The sequence below is a fragment of the Cervus elaphus genome, chromosome 12 (assembly GCF_910594005.1).
Source record: "Cervus elaphus chromosome 12, mCerEla1.1, whole genome shotgun sequence".
NCBI lineage: Eukaryota > Metazoa > Chordata > Mammalia > Artiodactyla > Cervidae > Cervus > Cervus elaphus.
In genome coordinates, this window is record NC_057826.1 from 36,257,321 (window position 1) to 36,269,071 (window position 11,751).

General features: G+C 40.2%; 1 protein-coding gene across 8 annotated transcripts in view; it reads left to right on the forward strand.

Moving 5' to 3' along the window:
• The window catches only part of FERMT2 (FERM domain containing kindlin 2), a 72,380-nt gene extending 71,042 nt beyond the window's left edge, over window positions 1–1,338 (forward strand). For all 8 annotated transcript variants that reach the window (XM_043919051.1, XM_043919052.1, XM_043919058.1 and 5 more), the window contains one exon: window positions 52–1,338. In XM_043919051.1, coding sequence (XP_043774986.1) covers window positions 52–225 — 174 coding nt within the window. In that variant the 3' untranslated portion in view covers window positions 226–1,338. The remainder of the gene's footprint in view (window positions 1–51) is intronic.
• The last annotated feature ends 10,413 nt before the right edge of the window (window positions 1,339–11,751 follow it).

The following is an 11,751-nucleotide window of genomic DNA, read 5'->3' on the forward strand; positions in this document are numbered from 1 at the left end:
CCAGCCATCTGGACTTCTGCAGGGACTGACGGTTCTCTGTCTCTGTTCCAGGTCACTGTAGAGTTTGCAGATGAAGTACGGTTGTCCTTCATTTGCACTGAAGTAGATTGCAAAGTGGTTCATGAATTCATTGGTGGCTACATATTTCTCTCAACACGTGCAAAAGACCAAAATGAGAGTTTAGATGAAGAGATGTTCTACAAACTTACCAGTGGTTGGGTGTGAACAGAAATGCTGTGTAATGAAACTCCATGGCCATAACAGTTATTTAACTTTAAAAGCTGTTGTTTGTTATATGCTGCTTAATAAAGTAAGCTTGAAATTCATTATTTTATCATGAAAACTTTTTTGCCTTACCAGACCAGTTAATATGTGCACTAACAAGCACGACTATTAATCTGCTCTCATGATACAATGTATGGACTTGAATATGGCACATGTTCCTTAGAGCCAGGAATTGAAACTGAAGTAGTGGGTAGGTTAGGAACAAAACATCACTGATTCAAGTTAGCCAAACTGTAAGAAACTCAAGCCATCTACTTTAAAGCTATCCAGGGCTTAAACTATATGAAGTCTATTTATCATGTTAAATGCATGTGTTTTAATGTATGTTTAATTTGACCTCATAATTTTTCAAATATCCTACTTTGGGTAGCCATCTGTCATCCGTCCCCCCCACCCCACCCCCAAAATAAATCAGGCCTACAAAAGGTGCCTGGTATTTAATAATGTTATTGTTTGATCTTGAAGGAAAATGCTATTAGTCATTATGCCTGGTTTGTTTTTGTCCTTGAATAAGCATGTATGTATATTGTCTTGTGTTTTTATTTTTACACCATATTGTATTACAACACTTTTAGTATTCACCAGCATATTCACTGTCTGCCTAAAATATGCAACTTTTGCATTACAATATGAAGTAAAGGTCTATGAAGTATGCATTTTGTGTAACTAATGTACAAACACAAATTTTATAAAATTGTACAGTTTTTTAAAAATCTACTCACAACTAGCAAATGGCTTAGATGTAGCATCTTTGCATTAATTAAATGCTCTTTAAAATATAATTAATGTGCAGTTTTAATATCTGCTAAATTAAGGATGACTTCATTATAGTCATGATTTGCCACAATGTCCTTAACTCTAATGCCTGGACTGGCCGTGTTCTAGTCTGTTGCGCTGTTACAACCTGCATTGGTGCTAGTCAGAAAATTCCTAGCTCACATAGCCCAAAAGGGTGCCAGGGAGGGGTAGATTACCAGTATTGTTCAATAATCCATGGTTTAAAGACTGTATAAATGCATTTTATTTTAAATAAAAGCAAAATCTTTTATTTAATGTTTCTTTTGTACTTCTTGTTTTTACTGTTCACGTGACATGGACTTTGTGGACATAAACTTTCGCTTTTGTAAATGCTGCACCTGCAGCTTGTGAGAGCAGCGTGCTCAGTATTCTGCAGTGTCAGCAGACAGGCGTCCTTAATCTCTAAGAGGGAGTCTTCCACTTCAGTGGAAACCCCTCATTTTTCCTACTACTTAAGGATGAACTATAAAATATTTATGTTAGAAATGTAGCTATAAATAGAAATATGACAGATGAACTGACACTGCTGGCTTGAGCAGAACTGATTTTAAACAGAAAAATGACTCCGTTTAAGAAAACACATTTTTTTAATGAATTTACTCTGTATTGTTACTGCTATCACATCATCACTCAGACTCAGAACTTCAGTTCTGGACTTTCTCCTTTACCCCTTGCAATTAATATTTCGCTCATAATATTTCGCTCGTGCAGCCCAGTGTCTTTCTTCTTGTCACTGCTCTCACCGTCCCCTGAATTCAGATCTTTGGCCTATGTCACATTCCCATGGCTTTTCTTTGTACTCTAAGGCCAGGTCTTAACAAGGCCTTGCTCAAAAATTTAAGAGCTCCTTCCCATTTAAAAAAAGAAAATGTAATAATATGTTCCCCTTCCTCATCTTAAGTACAGGTCGTCAACTTATACAGTCACTTGCTAAAAGCCCCAAAATATATTTAGTCTGTGGCACACACCGGTGTCCTTGCTGGTCCCACAGCCTCCCCACAAGGGAGAATAGCCTCTGTGCTGATTGTTCGGCCTCTGGTGGCCCTTCTGCCCTCCCAGGGATTTTGAGATCAGTTTAGCCCCAACACAGCACCGGGCTGTATTTCAGCTCCAGTAACTCCTGGTTGCTCACAGCATAAAAGCTAATGGTCCCCAGTCAAACGCTCAGAGGTCTCTTGTGGCCTGTTCCCCAGCTCAAACTGGGCCACTCCAGACACACGGCACTCCCATCTCCATTCATTCCCCAAACCTAGTTGCCACCTGTTCACATCTGAGCTTTCCAGCGTTTTAGAAATTTTAGAAAGAGGTCGAATGTTCTTTCATCCACGAATACTTCCAAGTTTCCTTGTAGCCAAACATTTTCTCTTACTCCTCTGAACTGCCACTGAATTTGGTCCTTTTTGGAACTTAAGAGCAGTCATCCTTATTAGGATTGAGTATATCCTATTGCCCCTAATAAATTACTTAAATTATTACTTCTTTGAGGACTGGATCTGAGTGTCATGGTTTCTACCTAGGATCCATTAACATATATTTGTTTATTGATTATAGTGATGATTATTTTGGAAGTCAAGAGGTTGTTACAACTTGGAACTTTTCAGCATCAGCATAGTTTAATATGGAGGAAACACTTTTTGGATACTGTCTGCACTAAGAGGCATGCTAAGTGCTTCCACATACATTTTCTCTTCTATAAGTGTCAGTTACTGGGTCGTGTCCGACTCATTGCAACCCCATGGACTGTAGCCTTCCAGGCTCATCTGTCCATGGAATTCTCCAAGCAAGAATACTGGAGTGGGTTGCGATGACTCCACCAGTGGATCTTCCTGACCCAGGGATAGAACCTAGGTCTCTTAGATTGCAAGCGGATTCTTCACCACCTGAGCCATCAGGAATGCCCTGTCTTTTTTAAAGATTCATGCAACTCTACCTCCTCATTTTATAGATCAAGCTCAGTGAGGTCGAGTAACCTGTTTGAAGTCACATGGCTATAACTGACAAATGCCAAGGCAGAGCTAGAAGTGGAACCCTGATTTCCATCTCCCTATCCAGTGGTACTTAATCCTGGGGAGCCCTATTGATGGTGGTCTCTACAGAGATGACACCAGTCAACGAAAAGAACACTGGCAGAGCCTCCAGAAACAGCTTCTGGTTTCTGCTCAATAACTCATTTTCAGGTAGACACAAAGGCACAGGGGACAAGAGACTAAGCTCTCTTGCAACTCGTTCTCTTTTTTTTTTTTTTTTTTTAAATTTTTTTATTAGTTGGAGGCTAATTACTTCACAACATTTCAGTGGGTTTTGTCATACATTGATATGAATCAGCCATAGATTTACACTTATTCCCCATCCCAATCCCCCCTCCCACCTCCCTCTCCACCCGATTCCTCTGGGTCTTCCCAGTGTACCAGGCCCGAGCACTTGTCTCATGCATCCCACCTGGGCTGGTGATCTGTTTCACCATAGATAGTATACATGCTGTTCTTTTGAAACATCCCACCCTCACCTTCTCCCACAGAGTTCAAAAGTCTGTTCTGTATTTCTGTGTCTCTTTTTCTGTTTTGCATATAGGGTTATCGTTACCATCTTTCTAAATTCCATATATATGTGTTAGTATGCTGTAATGTTCTTTATCTTTCTGGCTTACTTCACTCTGTATAAGGGGCTCCAGTTTCATCCATCTCATTAGGACTGGTTCAAATGAATTCTTTTTGACGGCTGAGTAATATTCCATGGTGTATATGTACCACAGCTTCCTTATCCATTCATCTGCTGATGGGCATCTAGGTTGCTTCCATGTCCTGGCTATTATAAACAGTGCTGCGATGAACATTGGGGTGCAGGTGTCTCTTTCAGATCTGGTTTCCTCAGTGTGTATGCCCAGAAGTGGTATTGCTGGGTCATATGGCAGTTCTATTTCCAGTTTTTTAAGGAATCTCCACACTGTTTTCCATAGCGGCTGTACTAGTTTGCATTCCCACCAACAGTGTAAGAGGGTTCCCTTTTCTCCACACCCTCTCCAGCATTTATTGCTTGTAGACTTTTGGATAGCAGCCATCCTGACTGGCATGTAATGGTACCTCATTGTGGTTTTGATTTGCATTTCTCTAATAATGAGTGATGTTGAGCACCTTTTCATGTGTTTGTTAGCCATCTGTATGTCTTCTTTGGAGAAATGTCTGTTTAGTTCTCTGGCCCATTTTTTGATTGGGTCATTTATTTTTCTGGAATTGAGCTGCAGGAGTTGCTTGTATATTTTTGAGATTAATCCTTTGTCTGTTTCTTCATTTGCTATTATTTTCTCCCAATCTGACGGCTGTCTTTTCACCTTACTTATAGTTTCCTTTGTAGTGCAAAAGCTTTTAAGTTTCATTAGATCCCATTTGTTTAGTTTTGCTTTTATTTCCAATATTCTGGGAGGTGGGTCATAGAGGATTTTGCTGTGATTTATGTCGGAGAGTGTTTTGCCTATGTTCTCCTCTAGGGCAACTCGTTCTCTTACGACAGCAGTTTAAAGACCAGCTGGAAGCCCCTGATGCAGTTGGTCACTAATCTTCACTTGGTACAAATTATTTTTTATGCAACCTCGAACTTCAAAAGTCAAGGAGTCTCTAAGGAGACATGGACTTATTTTTCCCCAGGCATTACTGAGGGATAATTGACAAAGCTGTAAGATATTTACAGTGTACACTGTGGTGATTTGATCTACATCTAGAAGGATGTAGATCACACACTCTACACACCACCACCTGGCTAATTAACACACTCACCCCCTCAGAGACATGAACTTTGTGGAAGGAAAGCCACTTGGCAGTTCTTGGCCAGCATAGAGATAGTGCTCATTTCATTTTGTATTCCATAGTTCTGTTCTTTTTTATGATAAAAGTCATATTGAGGTGCTTTTAATCATTTATCAGTTAGTGATGTAGTGGGATCAGACCAATCTGGGTTCCTGGCCTTTAATTTATCTGGGAGATAACTGCACAGAGTTAAAGAAAATGTTTCAAGTACACAACAGTTTACCTATATTAAATGTAGTAGTTTCCCAGTAAAATACTAGGTTTTTTTTTTTTTTTTAACTCAAAACTTCTTTGATACTCTGGAACGCATCCTTATCTTAGACTTTTCTTAATTGTTTCTGCCCCTATAATTGTTTGACAAGGGCTGCTGCTGTGTTTGACCATCAGTCAAAACATAGTAACATCCTCACTGCTCTGATAATTCAGAAAATAAGAACAGGACTTTCTGAGATCCATCCCTTTGTGACATAGTATCATCACTGATAGTTCTTGAATGCCCTCTCCTCCACCCATGACCTTGCACAGCTGCCGCCTATCATCTATGCTCCACTTTATTCTAAAAATGCAGATGCTGGTTCCAAATAATCCCGCCACCCCCTCTCCCAAAATGTTTTTGTGGCTACTGTAGCTGTTCCCTCTTTTAGTGGCTATAAAGTTGCAAAGGAAAGGCAGGGATGAACTGACTCGCTATGTGGGGTATGTAGGCCTAATAGACATATACAATAATAAGTGGATTCAATTCTTACTCTGCTGATAAAGTTCCTGTCATCTCCACACAGAACTGCCCAGGAAGAAGTTGTTTACTGAAAGCTCTGTGTTCTTCAGCAAATTAACTGTGTCATTATCTGTTTGAACTGCTTTGGCCTGGCAGGTCAAGAATGGGGGAGGGAGGTGGCAGAGAGAGTGACAGGAAATGGGAAATTGTCTATCTGGGTAAGAGGAATGAATCTCTCCCAGTGGATGGCAGAGCCAACCAGAACAGGAAACAGAGTAGCAAAAAAGCCTTATCTGGTGACCTGATTTCCCATTGTGCTGATTCCTCTCTTGCTGTCTCTGCTTTATTTAATAAACAGTACTAAGTTTCCCAGGCTGAATGTATACATTAAATTTCTCTATTTATTCTCTTAATAAACAGTTATCAGTGCGCGCACACACACACACAACACACACTCACCTAGTTGAGTTTCTCTTTTGATGTCTGTGCCTGGGCCTGCATATTACTAAAAATTACAAGCACTTAAAATAATTTGAGACCATTATTTCATGAGATCTAATTATAATCTCATGTGGCTTCACTGGTCAAGCATTCTCTCTTACTATTCAGGGAAATGGTCCAAGTTCAATGTTAATTAAATTTGTGATAAAAACACGACAACCAACCAGACAGGTTTAACATACCTGTATTAGTATGGTTTTCAGATATTGGACAATTTTTTTTAAAAAAACACTTTTTTGAACATAAATTCTCATCTCAAATCCAAATTTCATGAACTTAATTTTTATGATCAAGTAAAATTCAAGTAAACACATTAACTATCAGGTTTACTGATTGGAACGTCTAAACCTTGTTTCTATTTTCCTTGCCTAATTGTAAATTCAATTAGCACTTAGAAGGAATATTTAGAAAACAGCATATTTTCTATTCCAGGAGCACAAAGGGCCAAGAATAGCCAAGACACTCCTAGAGAACAACAGGTATGGCCTTTCAGACAGCAAGAAGTCCTATAATTATAGTCCTAGGTAACACTAGACAGAAAGTGTCACCTTGGCACAGAGATCCCAAATAGACCCCAGAAGCAAATGTGCCCACATAGGGAAGCAATTTCCAAGAGCCAGTCTTGCAGATCAGCGTGAAACAGAAGGACTTCCCACCAACCGCTGCTGGTGTTTATCTTTAGGGAAGGAATTTGGACCACTGACCTCATCTGTGAATGTTGTAGTCCAGGTCAATTCCAAATGCATTAAATATTTAAATAGGGAATGGGAAAGCATATAACTGTTAAAAGATAACATAAGGGGTCATTCAGTGAGGAAAGATTTTGTGTATTAAGACACAAAAAGTACAAACCAGTTACATTAAGATGAAAACTAAGATATTATGAAGTGTGAAAAGGCACACTGGACCAGATATTTTCAACACATAGTTGACAGGATTACCATCTGGAATATAAATACACATGCTCACTGATGAAGCCAAAAGAAAAATGGACAGGTGATGGCCATCCATTCTCTGGTGACTCAGTGGTAGAGAATCTACCTGCCAATGCAAGAGACATGGATTCCATCCCAGATCCAGGAAGATCCCACATGCCACGGAGCAGCTAAGCCCATGCACCACAACTATTGAGCCTGTGCTCCAGAGCCTGGGAGCCGCAACTACTGAAGCTCATGAGCCCTAAAGCCCATGCTCCCCAACACGAGAAGCCATTGCAATGAGAAGCCCAAGCTCCACAGCTAGATAGTAGCCCCCGCTCACTGCAACTAGAGAAAAGCCCGTGCAGCAACAAATACCCAACATAGCCAAAAATAAATAAATAAAATTATTTTTAATAACTGGACAGAACACTGGAATGGGTACTTCACAAAAGAAGAAAGCTGAACAGCCAGTCAATCTATGGAAAAAAAAAAAAAAAATCTGTTCAACTCTACTAGTATTCTACAAAATGGAGGAAAAAGCAAAGTTAAATTAGTTGTATTTAAATACAATTAAAATACAGCTTCACACGTACCACACTGGCAAAATTTTCAAAGTCTGACAATATCAAGCATTGGCCAGGATGTGAAATAATCAGAATATTTGTTGGTGGGAGTATAAACTGGAACAGAGCCCTGCACAAACACTTTGAGGTCACCTGGTAAAATGGAAGATGTATCCTCTAAGCCAACAATTCTACTCCTAAGTATGTACAGAACCTGGAGAAATTCGCATGTGCAAACCAGGAGACACAGATGCAAGTACACATGGCAGAACTACTTACAATAGCAAAACAAGAGAAGTCAGATGTCCATCACAGGAGAATGGGTAAGATATAATACAGTCATAAAATGCAATCAAAATAGTGAACAAATTCCAATACACAAAACAACAGAGGTTAATCTCAACCTAATGAATCAAAAATCTAGCTTGTAGAACACATAGTATGATTCAAATTTTAAAATGTGCAAGATGTTTTAACATGAAAAATGGAAGCAAGTGAGTCTTGCTCTTGACAGCTGACACTCTGTCCTTCTGATAGACTTTCCCGGGTCGAACTAGATCAGCATATGGTGACCCCTCCTGCCAAGTGAACCACTAATTGGTTGACTCCTGGGCCGCCCTGGTTTATGAATGGAGCTAATGAGCCCAAGGTCAGGGGTTCAGTCCCCATGTGGCCCGGTTGGCTTTGCTCTGTTTCATGCTCACAGGAGGCACCATTATTCCGTAAAATGCAGGCTGAGTCACATGAGTGAGACCAATGAACAGACCAAGAACAGTTCAAGCAGTTCAAGCAGAAAATCAACATTAAGCTCAAGGCTCTGGTCAATATATAAATACCAGCATTGTTACTCATTAACATTTTTGAAGATGTCAACCCAAAACCCTATTAAACTAGCCAGGTCCTAGGAGAGGAATCAGGTAACTTACTTGACACTTGCCCTTGATGCCTACTTTAGTATTAAGTTGTGTCCTTGAGATCCAGCTTTCTACAGGTGCTGACTTTGTAAGACAGCAATTCTGAAGGAAATGTTGATTCTCAAGAAATTAGGCTCTTATGATTGGAAAGTGCTTTATAAATATATGATCAGGAAGACAACAAGATAGGAATGAAGATAAAAGCCACTGCTTACATAAACAGGGCTTGAAAATACCTGGGATCTATTTTGATTTGTTGTTTTTAAAATGTTCCTATTCATACAGAAAGTACCAGATTAAGGAATGATGATAGGTAAATAAAACTGATGGAGGCTTTTTAAAAATAATGGCTCAAAAAAAATTTTTTTTTAATAAAAAAATAAAAATAATTGCTCAGTAAGACTAGTTCAGTGCTGCTTCAGTGAGGATAGAAGAAGACACGTAGAATCGTGGACTAAACAAGATACATATCAAGTGTTCTTTCAAGGGTATATTTGGAAAAGCCATCATTTGTACCAGGGCGTGATGATACCAGTTGATCTGTACCAAAGACGGGAAAAAGGAAGCTTCAAAAGTAGCTTTGACGGGGAAGAAACTTAACAAGAACAAAGAACAGACAGCAAATACTGAAGACTGTTAGGAGGTCATCTTTGTCACTCAGGTTCGACTTTTATTTCTAAATGTTATACTCAAGAAATCATACAAAGTTTGTATAATCAGCCTATATGTCCTTACAGAAGGTTTGGAAACGCCTCAGTTTCAAAAGCGGCCTGAATGTCTTGCCCTAAATAGGTTATGCTACTTTCTGATTGGGTTTCAGTCTCATTTCAGTGCTCCAAGTACTTGCCATCTGGCAGTAGTTTAGAAACTTCCTTTTGCTTTCTCATAAATTTTGTTGAAAGCAACCACATAATGAAGAGTAAATGCCTTCTACTTATCCTTAGCAGGAAGCCGAGACTGAGTTCTTTGCACGCCCTATCCAGGCCTGGCTGTGCTGTGTAGACGGAGGCCTACACTGTAAGCCTGACTGCTTTCACATGCCCAGAATTCCTCCTATGAGGATCTTTAAAGAGGGGACTGGACAGATGTTTTCTTTCATCTTCACTGTTTAAGACAAGTCTGTGGAATGCAGAAATTTCAAAAGGTTCTTTGTTTGTTTGTATGTATGTTTAGGCAAACAAAATGAATTTTAACTGTTTCTTCTAGTCCCAAGAACTGCTTGAGATCAAATTACGTTGATTTTTAAGCAAAAATGACTTCTAGCCTACGAGATGTGATTATAAACCTTGCCCTTGATTTATATTCTGAGAAACTGCACTAAGAAGTTGTATTCCATAAAAGCCTGGGTCACAGTATTTTGCAACCTGTTAGGCAACTATTTTAAAGGGGGTATGTGTGTGTAATAACTGATTGGTACATGATTAATTGAATTCTGTCTCTAAGTAAGAGGTCACAAAATACTTCAGGCCAGTCAGCTCATTTTGTTCCAGGAATCTATAAATACAGATGAGTTCCTCAGTGAGGCAGGTAAAGCCACATGGTTGACTAGTCTTTTGAAAAAGGCAGTGCTCGCTTCAGCAGCACATATACTAAAATTGGAATGAAAAAGGCAGAAATTTTCTTGGTCATCTGAAAACCAAAGTAGACTCCTAAAACTTAAGCTGGAGAAGTAGAAGGCAAAGAGCTGTTAACTTAAAAAAAAAAAAAAATCAGGAAGAAAGTACTATATTAAGTGACATAGGGTCCGAAGATGAAGAGACTGTAATAATCGTGGAAGATAGCACAGGAGTTTTGGTACATGTCACATGACTGTTTACAACTAACTGCCAAGCCAGCAATGGGGGGGATAAGCACTCATGAGGCAGAGAAGGCCACGGGCCAGAGCAGCCCAGTAGCAATGCCCGACCACGGGGACAGTGGTGGGGCCTTGAAGGATCTGGAGACAGCCTCGGGGGTGCAGGGGTGGGGGAGGAGGGGCAGCCCTGGAAGCAGGAGGGTTGGAAGCAAAGTTCCAGGTTACTGAGAAAATCCCAATTCTGACATGAGGAAATGGTAGGTGCTTCATAAATATGTGTGAAAACCTAAAAGAGGGATTTTTTTTTTAAAAAAATGATTAAATTACTCAGAGAAATCAGTGGAGTAATGTGGTGTTTGAGTTATTCAAATGAAGCTAAATTTAGCCCCCTGTTTCAGAAGTACCAGATGGGGAAACCAGAATGTGAGGGAGACAAGCCCTTCAAAATCATCCTGAAGAAACACAGAAAATAATACACACATGTAAAGCATCAACTATAACCTTACTTAGTATAAATATCCGTATTTTCAAAAAGCAGTGGAGGGACAAAGATGAGAAGGCAACAAGAACAGCAAAAGAGGTCTTATTAAAACACAGCATAAAGGAGGATAGCACGCTGAAGCCTCCAAAACAAGATGGCCTGGAGAAGACCCCTGGGAAGGCCAACATCCATCGGAAAAGATGGTCCTCGCATTTCAGGCTGAGAAGGGGGACGGCGGAAACAGACCAGAGCATGTGAGTGTCCTCAGGGATCCGGGGTAGGAGGGAATCACAGGCCGGCGCCTACAGTGGGGCGTGGGAACCTCCCTGCTTCACGCACGTGAGGGTGTGGGAACTCTGACCCTGAGCAGATGGGCCAAAATCTGTTTTTCTACAACAAAATAAGTTGTGGTGCTAAGAGAAACTTCTGTGAAGTGATCTGAAAAGACTGTCACCACAAATAAATCTTCAAAGAGAGTTCTTTCTGGAAAATTCCATCTAGGTCTTTTAAAGAAAAATGACACCAAACCACAACAGTATGTAAAACAAGAAAAAGAGACCAAGGGAGCCCTGCTCTTCCGAGGGGGTGGGCGCCCATGAGTCTCAGACACACTTTCCCTGACAATCCTCTGTGTCCCCCCAAGACCCTCCTTATTCGCTGAGTGAGTCCCAGCCTTAGAAATGAGAGGTGCCTGGTTGTGCCTCTCCAGTGTCTGATGGACCAGGAAAAACAAGGTGCTTGAAACATTTTCCCTGAATGAATGAGGCTAGGAATTCCAAACAAAAGGGAAAGATTTCCTTTAACAACGTGAAGGCTGGGAGGTAGCAGTTGCTAACGAAAGATACTCAGAAGGAAGTGTACTCCAGGCCTGAGGGTGAATATGGTTATATACTTTTTTTTTATTAGCCAGCTGGGAATGATTTATTTTACTATTTTTAGGTTCAAAAACCTTAGCCTTCTCTTCCCTACCACTAGCTGT